The sequence below is a fragment of the Bombina bombina genome, chromosome 2 (genome assembly GCF_027579735.1).
Source record: "Bombina bombina isolate aBomBom1 chromosome 2, aBomBom1.pri, whole genome shotgun sequence".
Taxonomy (NCBI): domain Eukaryota; kingdom Metazoa; phylum Chordata; class Amphibia; order Anura; family Bombinatoridae; genus Bombina; species Bombina bombina.
This window is the reverse complement of record NC_069500.1, coordinates 938,886,567-938,907,208: the sequence shown is the minus strand read 5'-3', so window position 1 is coordinate 938,907,208 and position 20,642 is coordinate 938,886,567. Positions and strand designations below refer to the sequence as shown.

At 43.8% G+C, this 20,642-nt stretch overlaps 1 protein-coding gene across 4 annotated transcripts in view; it reads right to left on the bottom strand.

Annotated features, from left to right (window-relative positions):
* The window catches only part of LOC128649879 (protein Shroom3), a 556,958-nt gene that overhangs the window by 131,366 nt on the left and 404,950 nt on the right, over positions 1-20,642 (bottom strand). For all 4 annotated transcript variants that reach the window (XM_053703406.1, XM_053703408.1, XM_053703407.1 and 1 more), the window contains one exon: positions 6,638-6,769. In XM_053703406.1, the coding sequence (XP_053559381.1) occupies positions 6,638-6,769 (132 nt within the window). The remainder of the gene's footprint in view (positions 1-6,637; positions 6,770-20,642) is intronic.

Below are 20,642 nucleotides of genomic sequence, written 5' to 3'. Positions count from 1 at the left end.
ACTTAGCTTTAGGGGTTAATACATTTATTAGAATAGCGGCGAGATTCGGTTGGCAGATTAGGGGTTAATAATTGAAGTTAGGTGTCGGCGATGTTAGGGAGGGCAGGTTAGGGGTTAATAAATATAATATAGGGGTCGGCGGTGTTAGGGGCAGCAGATTAGGGGTACATAGCTATAATGTAGCTGGCGGCTCTTTGCGGTCGGCAGATTAGGGGTTAATTATTGTAGGTAGGTGGCGGCGACGTTGTGGGGGGCAGGTTAGGGGTTAATAAATATAATATAGGGGTCGGCGATGTTAGGGCAGCAGATTAGGGGTACATAGGGATAATGTAGCTGGCGGCGGCGTGCGGACGGCAGATTAGGGGTTAATAAGTGTAGGTAGCTGGCGGCGACGTTGTGGGGGCAGATTAGGGGTTAATAAATATAATATAGGGGTCGGCGGTGTTAGGGGCAGCAGATTAGGGGTACATAAGGATAACGTAGGTGGTGGTCGGCAGATTAGGGGTTAAAAAAATTTTATCGAGTTGCAGCGATGTGGGGGGCCTCGGTTTAGGGGTACATAGGTAATTTATGGGTGTTAGTGTACTTTAGAGCACAGTAGTTAAGAGCTTTATAAACCGGCGTTAGCCCAGAAAGCTCTTAACTACTGACTTTTTTCTGCGGCTGGAGTTTTGTCGTTAGATTTCTAACGCTCACGACTCTAAATACCGGAGTTAGAAAAATCCCATTGAAAAGATAGGATACGCAATTTACGTAAGGGGATCTGCGGTATGGAAAAGTCGCGGCTGAAAAGTGAGCGTTAGACCCTTTTTTGAGTGACTCCAAATACCGGAGGTAGCCTAAAACCAGCGTTAGGAGCCTCTAACGCTGGTTTTCACGGCTACCGCTAAACTCCAAATCTAGGCCATAATGTGATAAAATGTTTCTCCTATATATGTATCATTTCCACTATTGATCTATGTTGATGCTGTAAATTATAAGTCAAGGGTTCATGAGTGACCCTATCACCTTTTAAACAAACCTCCTATGTTTCATAATTTAGATTTTAAAGCCCAAGAGAGGTCTTTATAGGTCCAGGAGGTAGAAAAATGAGAGATTGTGTATTTTCTCTATTATTGTTATATAGGCACATTTTTTGTTACATAGATATTGTGTATTGGTATTCAATGTGCTCTTTACACTCATAGGTACTTGCAAATGTTGTGGAAAGGGGAAGCTGGTAATCTGGCTATCTGAAGCTTGTTTTGTCTAAATATCTGTTTGTTACAGACTCCTCTGTATTTTGAAATGTTTACATATACCTGTTACCCGTGCAAAGTATCTCTCAATAAAGATTAAAATAAAAAAAATTAAAAAAAAGGTGCAATCCCGAGAACCCCAAAGGTCTATCCTCAGATCTCTGCCATAACACCCTACGACTCATGAAGCTACAAAGAAGTCACAAGCTTCTCCTGTACCCTAGTCTAGCAACAGAGTAGCTAAACTAGACAACGTAGGTAGGGAACCTCTATAACCCGAAGCAATTCGGATTCAGCAGAAAAGGATGATTATCCTATCAGAGAAAAAGGCTAGCACATGAAAATACGTTGCCCCCTCTGAATAAGAACTCGCAAACTCAGCCTCAAGCCAGCAAAGCTAACCCTAAGCCAACGTGGGAGACCATCCCACAGTGAATGCCGAATAACGACGATAACTCTAGTCTAGAAACCAGAGCCTAGAAGAGCGTCCTACACCAGCAGCCTATGCAAATAGTGGAGGACCGTGACCCCCACCGAAGGAACAAGGTCAGAGAGCTGCCACAGTAGGATTCAAACTTCAAACCCTCAGCTATTAGACTGGGAGATAACCCATAGGCCACTTAGACCTGCAGCAACTGGAGCGCACTGCAAGACTCAACAGAGCAGCCAGATCACGCCCCCCCCCCTCCGAGGTAACAGACCCAGTTCAAAGAATTGGTAATGTCCAAATGAAGAATATAAAATCTCCGGACCACCTCTCAAGGACAAAAAGGGGGGCCTGAATGCAATGAACGCACGGGAGAACAACTCTGGCTGGCATCTAAAATAGCTTGTCAGAGCAGACAGAGCTCAGGACCCAGAACACCTACGCAGCTCCCTTCCTAGGAAGGACTACTCACCAACAAGGGAGATAGGACACTGAAGTACAGCATCCCAGAACCAAAATCCAGCCCCATGCAAGGAGGGAGAAAACCTTGGAACAAGAAGAGAAGGACCTGTGAGGCCTCAAAGAAACCGTACCACCTCAAAGACCTCCCCGAAGGGTCAAACGCAAAGGAACCGCTTCCCCAGCCATAGACTTGGCGGAGAGAAGAAGAAATGGTAAAACCATATCTAAGGAACCTGACAGCTCAGGTGAAAACAACAACCACGAACCCACATCAAGGTGGAATAGTTGTCCCCTGACAACAACTGAGAGACAGCAAAACTAGCCCTCAGACAGATACCAGCTCGTCCCTAGAGAAACAAGTGGAGGTTGCACCCAGGCATAAACCTTAAACAGCATAGAACACACATTCAAGGTGTAAAGAGCTGCAGCTGGTTCCCTAGGAACGATCCAGAATCGGATCCGAGATCACAGACAAGGACATGACCATAAGACAGACCTCCAGGACCCAAAATTGGTTGAAGTATTAACCCCCTGAAGACTATCCAGTGATCTCATCTCAGATGGAGGAGAGCACCCAGCAGAGCACTCTCGTATCCCAATGGCCATGGATCATGGACTTCTCAAAAGAGATACAGACCAAAGAATCTAAGGAGACATCCTAACAGGTCAAGTAAGAGGGCAACCAGTACCCGAAGGTACCCAGTCCGAGGGAGGAAAAGAGGACAATATCTTCAAAGATCCTCGCAGAATCAGTCTCCCATAAATCCTGTACCACACAGGAAACTACCTGGGAGCTGCACAACTCCTGGCATACAAGTCTACCAAGAGAGAAACCGGGGAACAAAAAGGGAAAAAAACCCGACCCCTGTGCTCCTATAGAACAGCACAACGTATTAAAGGAGGAAGTAAAGGGGAAAAAACAAACTTCCAAACCCCGATGACCCGACCCCCAAGAAGGGGTTAAGTAGCCCTGGCAACCTACGACAGGTGCCTGACATTAGCCACAAAATTTAGACGTCCAGAGCTATCAAAATGGAAAATGAAGCGCTATCCAACTTGAACCCCCGACGTCTAGAGGTCATCCAACCTCTAAACCCGATGGGAATGGAGAAATTCGGTCCCCAGGCCTCTCACGATGAGCCTCAGCAGGTTCCGATCCTGGAACCCCCTAAAGAGTACCACATGGGGATGTATTCATGTATCTTGAGCTTAATAAGCAGCCATGCTACCCAGAAAAAGGAGGCAACCAGAGAACACAAACACTTATCAAAGTGAACAACTCAGCACCCGACAGGGTAACCAGTATACCGGCACCACGTGGATGACATGAACCATAAAAGAACAGCATCTATCGCCCGACCAGGACCCATCTGGCACGAGAATGTTCGGAAACTGTCCCTGGTCAAAGGGAAATCCCGAAGGGATCGATAACATAAACAATAAACATAACTATGTATTATATAGTACTGTGCAACTTCCAAAGAAGTGCTCACGCGACCACAAAATTGCAAGTATCAGTTCCAGAGAAAGAAACTTTCCATACCGGAAATATAACAAGCATGAGCTTCGTAAAACAAATTAAACACATCCTAACCAGATCAAAATAAAATAAAGGCAGCACCCGAGGGTGAACGCCCAAGGAGAAAGGGCACGCCAACGGAACCAGCCAATTAGAGACCCCAATCTCCTAAGCTCAGAACTGGAACAGATACAATAAAAGAAGAAAGCAATGTGAAGGAGAATGTCTTCATCCCCCAACGTCTAACTTAGTTTGCACTTCGGCACAGAAGACTAAGGATCCCTTGGCCCAGTAGGACTGGAATCCTCCAGCACCGCCAAAACATGCCTCAGTAGGACACAAAGGAGTGCCAGTCTATAATGGAAGGCAAAATGTTCCCTCACCGGATCGATGGTTGACCCGGCCCATAAGGGAGGGACCCCTCAAGCCTCAGAGGCCATCGCTTCCCCAGAAGGTCAAACTGACTCAGGCGATCTCACGCTCGACGGACCCTGGTTAACAGAACACGGACAATATCTAAGAAATACTTCTCTTGGGAAATATAAATGCGCCAGCACCATAGATATGGCCATGCAGAACCGTTCCGTAACCTCTGGAGGAAACAAGCCGCCTTCTGGAGAAGTAGTAACGGCTCTAGGGACACCTGCTTACATAGCAAAAGAATGTTCTGGGGCATGCGCCTCACTGGACATGGAATCCTCAGGGGCAGATGGCTCAATGCACTCTACGCTCCCTGAATCAGGGGAAGAGAGTACTCTAGTACGGCAATCGTAACATAACTGATGGGCATGGATAACCCGGGCCATTTCATACTCCTCACAAGACGTATACTCCGAGTTGGAGATGTCCGTCTCTAAAAAATCAGAATCCTACATAACATGGAGATTGTAATATAAATTTGGAGAATTCAAATATGGACAAAAGCTAAATGTCACCTTACACCCCCAATAGCTGGGGCACTCACCACCTCCTGTGAACCAGCCTACCAATGAACAGACTCGTTCCGTCGTCATTCGGTCAAAGTACGAAAATAGAAATACAATGTGACCACACCCAGTCACGTGGTGCACCGTGTAAGCTTAGCCAAAAAAGTCACGTTGGTCCAAAAGGACCGCACAATCTGATGATAGGCCGTTATCTTTCTTATAGCTCTAAGCCCAAGTATCACTACACAATTAGAAGACAGAATCACATAACAAACATGATTAAAGCCCCCCCCCCCCTGTTCAATAACCCCCCCGCAGGAGATATTAACCCTTGATTCCATAAGATAAAAGGACTCTCACTGGGACCCTGACTTCTTTCATTAACATTACATTCCCATATTGAAATAAAATGAAACAAACTTACCGGAATCTGACATGGACTTGAGAGAATAAATGCAGGCAGGAAACTCGTCTGATTGCCAAGGAGCTGTTAACATGAGTCGGGATTGTTTTGCAGAGACGACACTCCCTGCATCTCCAGACTCTAACTTTCATCCATGCTCTCACTGAGAGGTTGACAGGATTACTTAAAACTCCAGTCCTATTCCGAAGAGTATTACCCTCCATAAGAGACTATCTCGAACTTCTGACACTTCTCTGCCAACCTCCTGTGACGAAAGGCAAGGAATGACTGGGGGTTGAGGAAAGTGGGGGAGGTATTTAAGCCTTTGGCTGGGGTGCCTTTGCCTCCTCCTGGTGGCCAGGTTCTTATTTCCCAAAAGTAATGAATGCAGCTGTGTACTCTTCTCGTTTAAGAAGAAAATAGCTCCTTTGGAATTTTTTTGCATATAAAATAGCTGTCAGCTATTTCTGATCAGATGCAGATCACCAGCAACTCCCTTTAATGTCAGCTACATCTTACAGAGCTCAGATCAGATGCAGATCCCCAGCAACTCCCTTTAATGTCAGCTACATGTCTTACAGAGTTCAGATCAGATGCAGATCCCCAGCAAATCCTTTTAATGTCAGCTACATGTCTTATAGAGCTCAGATCAGATGCAGATCATAGCTATATGAATAAACAGACATTAGACCAGTTGCATGTGACCAGCAACTCTATTTATGCCACCTAATCACCAGCAACTCTCTTTAATGTCAGCTACATCTTACAGAGCTCAGATCAGACACAAATCACCAGGAACTCCCTTTTATGTCAGCTACATGTCTTACAGAACTCAGATCAGACACAGATCACCAGGAGCTCCCTTTAATGTCAGCTACGTCTTACAGAGCTCAGATCAGCAATTTCCTTTAATGCCACCTACATGTCTTACAGAGCTCAGATCAGACGCAGATCAACAGCAACTCCCTTTAATGTCAGCTACATGTCTTACAGAGCACAGATCAGAGGCAGATATCCAGCAACTCCCTTTAATGTCAGCTACATGTGTTACAGAGCTCAGATCAGATGCAGATCCCCAGCAACTCCCTTTCATGTCAGCTACATCTTACAGAGCTCAGATAAGATGCAGATCCATAGCAACTCCCTTTAATGTCAACTACATCTTACAGAGCTCAAATCAGATGCAGATCACCAGCAACTCCATTTAATGTCAGCTTCATCTTACAGAGAGCTCAGATCAGATGCAGATCCCCAGCAACTCCCTTTAATGTCAGCTACATCTTACAGAGCTCAGATCAGATGCAGATAACCAGCAACTCCCTTTAATGTCAGCTACATTTTACAGAGCTCAGATCAGATGCAGATCCCCAGCAACTCCCTTTAATGTCAGCTACATGTCTTACAGAGTTCAGATCAGATGCAGATCCCCAGCAAATCCCTTTAATGTCAGCTACATGTTACAGAGTTCAGCTACAGACGCAGATCGTAGCTATATGCATAAACAGACATTAGACCAGTTGCATGTGACCAGCAACTTTATTTATGCCAGCTAATAGCCCGTACAAATGATCTAAAAACAAACATCTGATCAGATTGCTGCTGCTAAAACAGGTTGAGAACCAGGATACAATGCTAATATATTATGTAAGGAGTATATCTCACCTTGAGTGATAGGCCTGGTGCCATGGAGATCCGATTGTTCCCTGAGATATTTGCATCATGCTGGGATCTGGCTGATTATTCTGAAATTTGGTTGAATGCCAAGAGTGTGGGCGTGTAGTTGGTTCACTTAACCTGTAAAGAATTGGAATATAAGCATTACATTTTACTGCACTATTTCAGAAAAAAAAATACTTACAGGAATAAGAAAACCTTGAGGTTTTAATAAAAACTGCTCAGTGTATTAAAAAACAAACAAAAAACAACAACTTTGCAATATACTTTCATTAGTTATTTTGTCTCCTTTTCCTGTAATCTAATTCTGAAACTTGTAGGCGTTCCAAATCCCATTAGAACTTAGTGAAAGTGCAAGCTCCAGACTTAAAGGGACATAAAACTAAACTATTATTTTTTTCTGATTTTCTGATTCAAATAGATCATACAATTTTAAACAACTTTGCATCATGTCCAAGATGTACAATCACTAATTCAGGGCTCAACAAGCCCAGCAGCCAGGGAGCCACTGGCCATATGAATTTTACCCCTGGCTCCTAATTTTCTGGGTTATTCTCCATATATCAATATACAAATGCCACTGTCTGGCACCTAACAGTATGTCCGGCTCCTAATTATTCTTAATGGCTGCTAAATTTTAAATAGTTTTTTTGATCCCTGCACTAAATACAATTAGCCAGTATATAATTGCACAGTGTAAAGCACTCAATGGATGTTAAACAAAATATTGAGAAATCCAGTGAGTGTTTGTACACTGTGCAATTATTTATATCTATGAGAGAGAGAGAGAGAGAGAGAGAGAGAGAGAGAGAGAGAGAGAGAGAGAGAGAGAGAGAGAGAGATTTTATGAGTTATATATACAAGACACATTGGGACCGCTGCTCCATAACTAGTCCAAAGCCTCTGAGGCTGGGGTCTGCAATCCGCCCGAAAGGGTTGATTGACACCTCCTGCTAGCGGCTTATTGGCAGTGATTCTGCAGCGGGCGGCATTGCACAAGCTAGTTCATGTGTGTTATATAGATAACATTGTGCTCACTCCTCTGGAATTATTTATGAGTCAGCACTGATTGGCTAAAATGCAAGTCTGTCAAAAGAACTGAGATAAGGAGACAGTATGCAGAGGCTAAGATACAGTATCTCACAAAAGTGAGTACACCCCTCACATTTTTGTAAATATTGTATTATATCTTTTCATGTGACAACACGGAAGAAATTACACTTTGTTCAAATGTAAAGTAGTGAGTGTACAGCCTGTATAACAGTGTAAATTTGCTGTCCCCTCAAAATAACTCAACACACAGCCATTAATGTCTAAACCATTGGCAACAAAAGTGAGTACACCCCTTTGTGGAAATATCCAAATTGGGCCCAAATAGCCATTTTTCCTCCCCGGTGTCATGTGACTCATTAGTGTTATAAGGTCTCAGGTGTGAATGGGGAGCAGGTGTGTTAAATTTGGTGTTATCGCTCTCACACGGTCTCATACTGGTCATTGGAAGTTCAACATGGCACCTCATGGCAAAGAACTCTCTGAGGATCTAAAAAAAGGAATTGTTGCTCTACATAAAGATGGCCTAGGCTATAAGAAGATTGCCAAGACCCTGAAACTGAGCTGCAGCACGGTGGGCAAGATCATACAGCAGTTTCACAGTTTCCACTCAGAACATGCCTCGCCATTGTCGATCAAAGAAGTTGAGTGCACATGCTCAGCGTCATATCCAGAGGTTGTCTTTGGGAAATAGATGTATGAGTGCGGACAGCATTACTGCAGAGGTTGAAGTGGTGGGGGGGTCAGCCTGTCAGTGCTCAGACCATACGCCGCACACTACAGTCAAGCATGGTGGTGAGAGTGTCATGGTCTGGGCCTGCATGAGTGCTGCCGGCACTGGGGAGCTACAGTTCGTTGAGGGAACCATGAATGCCAACGTGTACTGTGACACACTGAAGCAGAGCATGATCCCCTCCCTTCGGAGACTGGGTCGCAAAGCAGTATTCCAACATGATAACAACATCAAACACACCTCCGAGACAACCACTGCCTTGCTAAAGAAGCTGAGGGTAAAGGTGATGGACTGGCCAAACATGTCTCCAGACCTAAACCCTATTGAGCATCTGAGGGGAATCCTCAAACGAAGGTGGGGGAGCGCAAGGTCTCTAACATCCACCAGCTCTGTGATGTCGTCATGGAGGAGTGTAAGAGGACTCCAGTGGCAACCTGTAAAGCTCTGGTGAACTCCATGCCCACGAGGGTTAAGGCAGTGCTGGAAAATAATGGTGGCCATACAAAATATTGACACTTTGGACCCAATTTGGACATTTCCACTTAGGGGTGTACTCACTTTTGTTTCCAACGGTTTAGACATTAATGGCTGTGTGTTGAGTCATTTTGAGGGGACAGCAAATTTACACTGTTATACATGCTGTACACTCACTACTTTACATTGTAGCAAAGTGTCATTTCTTTAGTGTTGTCACATGAAAATCTATAATAAAATATTTACAAAAATGTGAGGGGTGTACTCACTTTTGTGAGATACTGTACAAGGTAATCACAGAGGTAAAAAGTATATTAATATAACTGTGTTGGTTATGCAAAACTGGGGAATGGGTAATAAAGGGATTATCTATCTTTTAAAACAATAAAAATTCTGGTGTAGACTGTCCCTTTAATAGAACAGGGTTCGTTAAGCAAAATGGGTGGATTATGTGTCTTTTTAACAATAAAAATTTTCAAGTAGACTGTCCCATTATCTACTTTGCCACCTGTTATGTGGCATATTTTAATTCCCCTAGACTTTTCCGACTGGGGAGATTGACAGTCCATGCTCGCTCGCAATTGGCTGTGCGTGAGCAGGGGGCAGCATTGCACACTAGTCGTAGTGTGTAATGATAAACACAGGTATGCGGTGCCGGGCAGACAGGGGCGAGGACTTCGATAAATCTGACTCTAAAGCTTTACACTAATTTTTAAATATTTAAATAGCTGATGCATGTAAAAATACATTTGCTTATTATTCAAAGGCTAATATATGATTTTATTTAGCATTTATTTAGTGTTTAATGTCCCTTTATACTTACATACATATAATAATATTCCTAATATTATTGTTATTATTAGGCACAATAACATAATAAAGAAAATAGTTTTAATTTTATAGTCATATGCAACCTTAGACAAGCTGGCACAGAAGTGATGACCATATTGGGTATCATTCGTGGAAAAATGCATAATGTGAATGACTAGGCAAAATCATCTTGTTATGATCAACTGTTTAGGATATGACTCCCAAACGATATATAATAAAATGGTAAGCTAATAAATTTGGATCTTCCTTTATTTAACATTATGTTTACTAGTAGACTTTTTTACTGAGTGGTTAGATAGACAGATAAATAGATTGACAGACGCATAGACATATAAACAGATAGATCACTAGACAGATTATATAGATAGCTGTAAAAGCATATTGAGATAAACTCAGCAGCGCCAGTGTACAAGTGGGAGCTAGCTGGTGATAGGTTGCTTCACACATAAACCTTGTCATTAGCTCAAAATATGTGTTCAACTAGCTCCCAGTAAAGGGGTTAATCACAGTTATATACAAGCAATAGAGCAATAATAAAATGCCTTAGCACATTAGAGCATTTTCTTATTGCACTTTTATGTTACTTTAAGTTCCCAATCAGAAATGAAAAAGCATTGAAATGAATCAAAAAGTCTGAATTTCATAATATAACATAATGCAGTACAATACAATATAATACAATACATTCTTTGACGGGGGATCTCAGTTTTGGAATTTCCATGATTTTCAACATTTTATTCAAATCTGACATTAAAGGTATATGAAACCCAAATTTTTTCTTTCATGATTCAGATAGAAGGACCGATTTATTATTGGCGTAATGCTGGTTAATGCAGCTGTTTCTGTGCGAGCCTTTAGGCTCCTTAGCTCGTACGCCACCTCTAAGCAGCATACAGCAATCAGCCCGATCGAATACGATCGGGTTGATTGACACCCCCTGCTAGCGAATCTGCAGGGGGCGGCATTGCGGCGTATGCTGTCGGCATTCAGCGATATCGTGCAGACATGATCCACTACAGCGGATCATGTCCGTCCGACACTAAATAAATCGGCCCCAGAGCATGCAATTTTAAGCAACTTTCTAATTTACCCCTATAATCGATTTTTCTTCATTCTCTTGGTATCTTTATTTGAAAAAGCAGGAATGCAAGCCTAAAAGCCGGCCCATTTTTGGTTCTGCGCAAGCCTTCAGGCTCCTTAACTCGTACACCACCTCTGAGGCGGCGTACAGCAATCCGCCCGATCGAATACGATAGGGTTGATTGACACCCCCTACTAGCGGCCGATTGTTCACCAGAACTGCTTGTTCATTGTTAAATGCCGACAGCGTATGCTGTGATACCTTTTTATTGCATTAACCTAATACTCAAAAGACAAGCTTTCGAGGGTTTTCCTTTCTCCCTCAGGTATTGTGTCAGACCCGAGAAAGAGAGGAAAACTCTCAAAAGCTTTTCTTTATAGTTTAAAGCAATTTCAGCAAACACCAGGGCTCTATAAATAAGGGTTCTTCAAACTTTTTTTTTCCCCAAGACACAGTGCCATGATACCACATACCTTTGTGACCCTATATTTGTGTTTGGTCTGAAAACACACTCACCCTCATGCAACACACACCCTCATACAACACACATACCACACCTCACCATCACACTACACAGACACACACCACACTCACCCTCATACTACACACACACACCACACACTTTAATACAGCACACACACACCACACATTTAATACAGCACACACACCACACACTCACCCTCATACTACATACACACAATCATACAACACACAACCTCATACTACACACACATACAACACAAACACACCACTCACCCTCATACACACCACACTCACCCTCATACAACACACACACACACACTCACCCTTATACAACACACACACCACTCACCCTCATACAACACACACCACTCACCCTCATACAACACACATCACTCACCCTCATACAACACACACTCAGGTGTATATATATATATATATATATATATATATATATATATATATATATATATATATATATATATATATGTATGTATTTATATATTCCACATAATATAAAGGAATTTCTTGACTTAAAGCATGAGAATAGCTGCTGTGAGAAGTTCATATAATAATAATATAGTTAAAAAACACCAACAACATGAGAGCAGTAGTCATTGTGATACACTGGTGCCTATAACAGAATCAATAACTTACAAGTAATACACAAAGCAAATGGAGGGACAGGGACTTAAACACTGACAGCAAAAAAAAATCTAACGTCTTGTAGCTGCTGAATACAGCGTTCACCCATTGGAATCCCCAGGCAGCCCCCCTGCACTTCGTTATCAGATAAGCGACATTACACAGGCAGGAATGCAGCTGAGGCATGGAGTGCAGAAGCTAGATGTGCCCACCGTATACACAATACTGAGTTCTGAAACAGTGAATCATCAGGTATTTTTTCTCTTACCACAGAATCAGATCTTCTCACTCTCTGTCTTTCTGCAAGACAGCCAGTGCCTGCTGGTGCTGCTCCCCTTCCTTCCCCTGCGCTTCTCTGCACACAGCACGGCACCTGCTGGCTGGTCCCTCCCTCTTCCTCTCTAGTGGCAGTGAGTCTCCGGTCTGGTCAATCATGTTCCTGTTGTGCTGGCCTGGCCTGTGATATGACCTGGCTGGCTGGAAATCAGACTGGAGGAGGAGCAAATAGCGCCCATGCAGAGTATATTGGAGCGGTGCCATGGTGTTGCGTGTACAGCCGGCACGAGGCACATGTTATGGTGGGTGGGGGTTGGCAGGGCCGGTACAAGGATTTTTGTCTACACAGGCGAAGGTGCATTTTGACGCCCCCCGCCCTAATCCCCAACCACAACACCATAAACCCCCCTTTTAGGTTCAGCACCCTGGATAGCGCTTGCTTGCCTATTAGTGACTACATTCAGCCAACCAATAAGCAAGCATAACCCAAGTTCCTGCTTTTTAAATAAAAATAGCAAGAGAATGAAGAAAAATTGATAATAGGAGTAAATTAGAAAGTTGCTTAAAATTGCTGCTCTACCCGAATCCTTAAAGAAAAAAGTTGTGTTTAATATCCCTTTAACCAATTGTAATATGCTGTGGTTTAAAAGCACAAAATCAGCTAATTTATATACACAAACTTGAAAATGCAGTGTCTCATACATTTTATGCAGCTGGTATAACAAGTCATTGAAAATACATTAATGGAAAAATAATTTTACAGTGTACTGTCCCTTTAATGTGGTGGTGTGGGTGTCACAACAATTAGGTTTAATGTAGTCCACCTAGTATGATGTTAATTTTATTTAGGCAAAGTCTGCCATGCAGCCCCAGCCCCTATGTATATAACAGTGAGACATCACAGTTCTCTTCTATTCTCATAAAAATATATATTAAAATAAAGTGAGTCAAATACTCATGACTGTCTGTTGTCTGTGTGAGCAGTGACTGTTTAATGAAAAGTTGTGTGTGGGGGTTAATACGGCTGGGCCCACCAGTGCACTCTCACTGTCCTCCTCTGCTCTGTCTCAAGTTGACTCGAGTCTGAGTCTCAATACTTCAGCCGCCTGGGGGGGGCTGTGTGCCAGTCAGTCCACTTGCTTGTGCCAGTCAGTCCACTTGCTTGCTTGAAAAAACTGCTTCACTAAGTTCAATTATAGTCTTCTTGCCAAGTTGAAGACTTGAAGTAGCCTGATGAGTGCCAGCCCACTTGCCAAACTTTCACTCAGTCTCAGATCAGTCACAAAGTGCCGGGCCCGCACTCACTGCCGCCATTGACCTTGGCCCCTATATCTGTGATTGTCCCTGTGTCACTGACTGACTGTCACTCACTGATTCACTCATACAATAAAACTGCTGTCACGTGGCGTGGGCTGACATTAAATATACTTATACTAAGTGGGTATAGACGGGCGGCTGTGCACCATATCTGTATATTATTTGGTGCTCTGGGGTCCTGGGAAAGAAACTTTGTAAACAGAGCATGGATCTGGTTTGGCTCTATTGCTTTGTACTGTGACTAATAAAAAACAGAATTTATGTTTACCTGATAAATTACTTTCTCCAACGGTGTGTCCGGTCCACGGCGTCATCCTTACTTGTGGGATATTCTCTTCCCCAACAGGAAATGGCAAAGAGCCCAGCAAAGCTGGTCACATGATCCCTCCTAGGCTCCGCCTACCCCAGTCATTCGACCGACGTTAAGGAGGAATATTTGCATAGGAGAAACCATATGGTACCGTGGTGACTGTAGTTAAAGAAAATAAATTATCAGACCTGATTAAAAAAACCAGGGCGGGCCGTGGACCGGACACACCGTTGGAGAAAGTAATTTATCAGGTAAACATAAATTCTGTTTTCTCCAACATAGGTGTGTCCGGTCCACGGCGTCATCCTTACTTGTGGGAACCAATACCAAAGCTTTAGGACACGGATGAAGGGAGGGAGCAAATCAGGTCACCTAAATGGAAGGCACCACGGCTTGCAAAACCTTTCTCCCAAAAATAGCCTCAGAAGAAGCAAAAGTATCAAACTTGTAAAATTTGGTAAAAGTGTGCAGTGAAGACCAAGTCGCTGCCCTACATATCTGATCAACAGAAGCCTCGTTCTTGAAGGCCCATGTGGAAGCCACAGCCCTAGTGGAATGAGCTGTGATTCTTTCGGGAGGCTGCCGTCCGGCAGTCTCGTAAGCCAATCTGATGATGCTTTTAATCCAAAAAGAGAGAGAGGTAGAAGTTGTTTTTTGACCTCTCCGTTTACCGGAATAAACAACAAACAAGGAAGATGTTTGTCTAAAATCCTTTGTAGCATCTAAATAGAATTTTAGAGCGCGAACAACATCCAAATTGTGCAACAAACGTTCCTTCTTTGAAACTGGTTTCGGACATAGAGAAGGTACGATAATCTCCTGGTTAATGTTTTTGTTAGAAACAACTTTTGGAAGAAAACCAGGTTTAGTACGTAAAACCACCTTATCTGCATGGAACACCAGATAAGGAGGAGAACACTGCAGAGCAGATAATTCTGAAACTCTTCTAGCAGAAGAAATTGCAACTAAAAACAAAACTTTCCAAGATAATAACTTAATATCAACGGAATGCAAGGGTTCAAACGGAACCCCCTGAAGAACTGAAAGAACTAAATTGAGACTCCAAGGAGGAGTCAAAGGTTTGTAAACAGGCTTAATTCTAACCAGAGCCTGAACAAAGGCTTGAACATCTGGCACAGCGGCCAGCTTTTTGTGAAGTAACACAGACAAGGCAGAAATCTGTCCCTTCAGGGAACTTGCAGATAATCCTTTTTCCAATCCTTCTTGAAGGAAGGATAGAATCCTAGGAATCTTAACCTTGTCCCAAGGGAATCCTTTAGATTCACACCAACAGATATATTTTTTCCAAATTTTGTGGTAAATCTTTCTAGTTACAGGCTTTCTGGCCTGAACAAGAGTATCGATAACAGAATCTGAGAACCCTCGCTTCGATAAGATCAAGCGTTCAATCTCCAAGCAGTCAGCTGGAGTGAAACCAGATTCGGATGTTCGAACGGACCCTGAACAAGAAGGTCTCGTCTCAAAGGTAGCTTCCAAGGAGGAGCCGATGACATATTCACCAGATCTGCATACCAAGTCCTGCGTGGCCACGCAGGAGCTATCAAGATCACCGACGCCCTCTCCTGATTGATCCTGGCTACCAGCCTGGGGATGAGAGGAAACGGCGGGAACACATAAGCTAGTTTGAAGGTCCAAGGTGCTACTAGTGCATCCACTAGAGCCGCCTTGGGATCCCTGGATCTGGACCCGTAGCAAGGAACTTTGAAGTTCTGACGAGAGGCCATCAGATCCATGTCTGGAATGCCCCACAGCTGAGTGACTTGGGCAAAGATTTCCGGATGGAGTTCCCACTCCCCCGGATGCAATGTCTGACGACTAAGAAAATCCGCTTCCCAATTTTCCACTCCTGGGATGTGGATAGCAGACAGGTGGCAGGAGTGAGACTCCGCCCATAGAATGATTTTGGTCACTTCTTCCATCGCCAGGGAACTCCTTGTTCCCCCCTGATGGTTGATGTACGCAACAGTTGTCATGTTGTCTGATTGAAACCGTATGAACTTGGCCCTCGCTAGCTGAGGCCAAGCCTTGAGAGCATTGAATATCGCTCTCAGTTCCAGAATATTTATCGGTAGAAGAGATTCTTCCCGAGACCAAAGACCCTGAGCTTTCAGGGATCCCCAGACCGCGCCTCAGCCCATCAGACTGGCGTCGGTCGTGACAATGACCCACTCTGGTCTGCGGAATGTCATCCCTCGTGACAGGTTGTCCAGGGACAGCCACCAACGGAGTGAGTCTCTGGTCTTCTGATTTACTTGTATCTTCGGAGACAAGTCTGTATAGTCCCCATTCCACTGACTGAGCATGCACAGTTGTAATGGTCTTAGATGAATGCGTGCAAAAGGAACTATGTCCATTGCCGCTACCATCAACCCGATCACTTCCATGCACTGAGCTATGGAAGGAAGAGGAACGGAATGAAGTATCCGACAAGAGTCTAGAAGTTTTGTTTTTCTGGCCTCTGTCAGAAAAATCCTCATTTCTAAGGAGTCTATTATTGTTCCCAAGAAGGGAACCCTTGTTGACGGAGATAGAGAACTCTTTTCCACGTTCACTTTCCATCCGTGAGATCTGAGAAAGGCCAGGACAATGTCCGTGTGAGCCTTTGCTTGAGGAAGGGACGACGCTTGAATCAGAATGTCGTCCAAGTAAGGTACTACAGCAATGCCCCTTGGTCTTAGCACAGCTAGAAGGGACCCTAGTACCTTTGTGAAAATCCTTGGAGCAGTGGCTAATCCGAAAGGAAGCGCCACGAACTGGTAATGTTTGTCCAGGAATGCGAACCTCAGGAACCGATGATGTTCCTTGTGGATAGGAATATGTAGATACGCATCCTTTAAATCCACCGTGGTCAAGAATTGACCTTCCTGGATGGAAGGAAGAATAGTTCGAATGGTTTCCATCTTGAACGATGGAACCTTGAGAAACTTGTTTAAGATCTTGAGATCTAAGATTGGTCTGAACGTTCCCTCTTTTTTGGGAACTATAAACAGATTGGAGTAGAACCCCATCCCTTGTTCTCTTAATGGAACGGGATGAATCACTCCCATTTTTAACAGGTCTTCTACACAATGTAAGAATGCCTGTCTGAAGACAACGGAGACCTGTGGAACCTCCCCCTTGGGGGAAGTCCCTTGAATTCCAGAAGATAACCTTGGGAGACTATTTCTAGCGCCCAAGGATCCAGAACATCTCTTGCCCAAGCCTGAGCGAAGAGAGAGAGTCTGCCCCCCACCAGATCCGGTCCCGGATCGGGGGCCAACATTTCATGCTGTCTTGGTAGCAGTGGCAGGTTTCTTGGCCTGCTTTCCCTTGTTCCAGCCTTGCATTGGTCTCCAAGCTGGCTTGGCTTGAGAAGTATTACCCTCTTGCTTAGAGGACGTAGCACCTTGGGCTGGTCCGTTTCTACGAAAGGGACGAAAATTAGGTTTATTTTTTGCCTTGAAAGGCCGATCCTGAGGAAGGGCGTGGCCCTTACCCCCAGTGATATCCGAGATAATCTCTTTCAAGTCAGGGCCAAACTTTCCCCTTGAAAGGAATGTTAAGTAGCTTGTTCTTGGAAGACGCATCAGCCGACCAAGATTTCAACCAAAGCGCTCTGCGCGCCACAATAGCAAACCCAGAATTCTTAGCCGCTAACCTAGCCAATTGCAAAGTGGCGTCTAGGGTGAAAGAATTAGCCAATTTGAGAGCATTGATTCTGTCCATAATCTCCTCATAAGGAGGAGAATCACTGTCGACCGCCTTTATCAGCTCATCGAACCAGAAACATGCGGCTGTAGCGACAGGGACAATGCATGAAATTGGTTGTAGAAGGTAACCCTGCTGAACAAACATCTTTTTAAGCAAACCTTCTAATTTTTTATCCATAGGATCTTTGAAAGCACAACTATCCTCTATGGGTATAGTGGTGCGTTTGTTTAAAGTGGAAACCGCTCCCTCGACCTTGGGGACTGTCTGCCATAAGTCCTTTCTGGGGTCGACCATAGGAAACAATTTTTTAAATATGGGGGGAGGGACGAAAGGAATACCGGGCCTTTCCCATTCTTTATTAACAATGTCCGCCACCCGCTTGGGTATAGGAAAAGCTTCTGGGAGCCCCGGCACCTCTAGGAACTTGTCCATTTTACATAGTTTCTCTGGGATGACCAACTTGTCACAATCATCCAGAGTGGATAATACCTCCTTAAGCAGAATGCGGAGATGTTCCAACTTAAATTTAAAAGCAATCACATCAGGTTCAGCTTGTTGAGAAATGTGCCCTGAATCAGTAATTTCTCCCTCAGACAAAACCTCCCTGGCCCCATCAGACTGAGTTAGAGGCCCTTCAGAAATATTAATATCAGCGTCGTCATGCTCTTCAGTATCTAAAACAGAGCAGTCGCGCTTACGCTGATAAGTGTTCATTTTGGCTAAAATGTTTTTGACAGAATTATCCATTACAGCCGTTAATTGTTGCATAGTAAGGAGTATTGGCGCGCTAGATGTACTAGGGGCCTCCTGAGTGGGCAAGACTCGTGTAGACGAAGGAGGGAATGATGCAGTACCATGCTTACTCCCCTCACTTGAGGAATCATCTTGGGCATCATTGTCATTGTCACATAAATCACATTTATTTAAATGAATAGGAATTCTGGCTTCCCCACATTCAGAACACAGTCTATCTGGTAGTTCAGACATGTTAAACAGGCATAAACTTGATAACAAAGTACAAAAAACGTTTTAAAATAAAACCGTTACTGTCACTTTAAATTTTAAACTGAACACACTTTTTTACTGCAAATGCGAAAAAACATGAAGGAATTGTTCAAAATTCACCAAATTTTCACCACAGTGTCTTAAAGCCTTAAAAGTATTGCACACCAAATTTGGAAGCTTTAACCCTTAAACCGGAGCCGTTTTGAACTTTAACCCCTTTACAGTCCCTGGTATCTGCTTTGCTGAGACCCAACCAAGCCCCAAGGGGAATACGATACCAAATGACGCCTTCAGAAAGTCTTTTCTAAGTATCCGAGCTCCTCTCACATGCGACTGCATGCCATGCCTCTCAAAAACAAGTGCGCAACACCGGCGCGAAAATGAGGCTCTGCCTATGCTTTGGGAAAGCCCCTAAAGAATAAGGTGTCTAAAACAGTGCCTGCCGATATTATTATATCAAAATACCCAGATAAAATGATTCCTCAAGGCTAAATATGTGTTAATAATCAATCGATTTAGCCCAAAAAAAGTCTACAGTCTTAATAAGCCCTTTTTGAAGCCCTTATTTACAATCGTAATAAACATGGCTTACCGGATCCCATAGGGAAAATGACAGCTTCCAGTATTACATCGTCTTGTTAGAATGTGTCATACCTCAAGCAGCAAGAGACTGCTCACTGTTCCCCCAACTGAAGTTAATTGCTCTCAACAGTCCTGTGTGGAACAGCCATGGATTTTAGTGACGGTTGCTAAAATCATTTTCCTCATACAAACAGAAATCTTCATCTCTTTTCTGTTTCTGAGTAAATAGTACATACCAGCACTATTTCAAAATAACAAACTCTTGATTGAATAATAAAAACTACAGTTAAACACTAAAAAACTCTAAGCCATCTCCGTGGAGATGTTGCCTGTACAACGGCAAAGAGAATGACTGGGGTAGGCGGAGCCTAGGAGGGATCATGTGACCAGCTTTGCTGGGCTCTTTGCCATTTCCTGTTGGGGAAGAGAATATCCCACAAGTAAGGATGACGCCGTGGACCGGACACACCTATGTTGGAGAAAAGGAAGTTTGTATCCAGTGGTTATAATAGCTGGCAATAAATAACGGTTTAATCCTGTATATTGTGTTGTTAATTTAATATATTTATTTTATTTTTGCAAATAAACAAAAATTAGCTGAAATTTTTTTATGCAACAAAAAATCCTGAAAGGACCTCAGTTTGCATTTCAATTGGTGAGCAATTGGTATTGCTGGTGTTACTCACAAGCTGTATGGGTTTCCTCTGAAGCACTCCGTGTGCAGTGCATGGGCTACTGGGGACTGGGTATACTTGTCTCCTGGGCTAAAAGCTGCCAGTCTTCCCCCCACTGCACACGGCACCGGTCTATTTATCTGACTGTTAAGTTTTTTTAAATATATTTTAAAAGGTATTCCTTAACTCACAAACAACCCCTCCTTAGGGGACTTGAGGCTGCTTTGTGCAAACGGTGAGACTACGAAGCCCCCTGGGCCCTTAGCCCCTGGCCGTGCGTCTGCCCACCCCCATACCACTGCTGCGGCTGCCCTCATACCTCATCTACACAGTACCGGTTGGACGGTGGGCGGCAACTGGGTCGGGTGTCACTCACTCACGGGCTCTGCTCATTTCACTTTGTGTGTCAGGAGCCATCATGCGGCGCCATTCAGTCATACATCGATCCCACGATTTCCCTCGCAGCAGACTCCACAATGTGCGCAGCACACTGATAGGCGGCTTAGTGCAACAAGCAAACCCCACACGGCACGCCTACTGTTGCAATGTGCACAGAAACAACAATGAAAATGAAAAAAAAAAACTCCACCAGCATTATGCAAGTGCCGGGACTGACGGGGGCAAGCCATATCCTAAGGGGGGCCCCCCTTTAGCAATGCCACTGCCTATAATCGATTTTTCTTCATTCTCTTGGTATCTTTATTTGAAAAAGCAGGAAAGTAAGCTTAAAAGCTGGCCCATTTTTGGTTCAGTGCCCTGGGTAGCGCCTTTGCTGATTGGTGGCTACATTTAGAACAAAGAAAAATAATAGGATAATAGGAGTA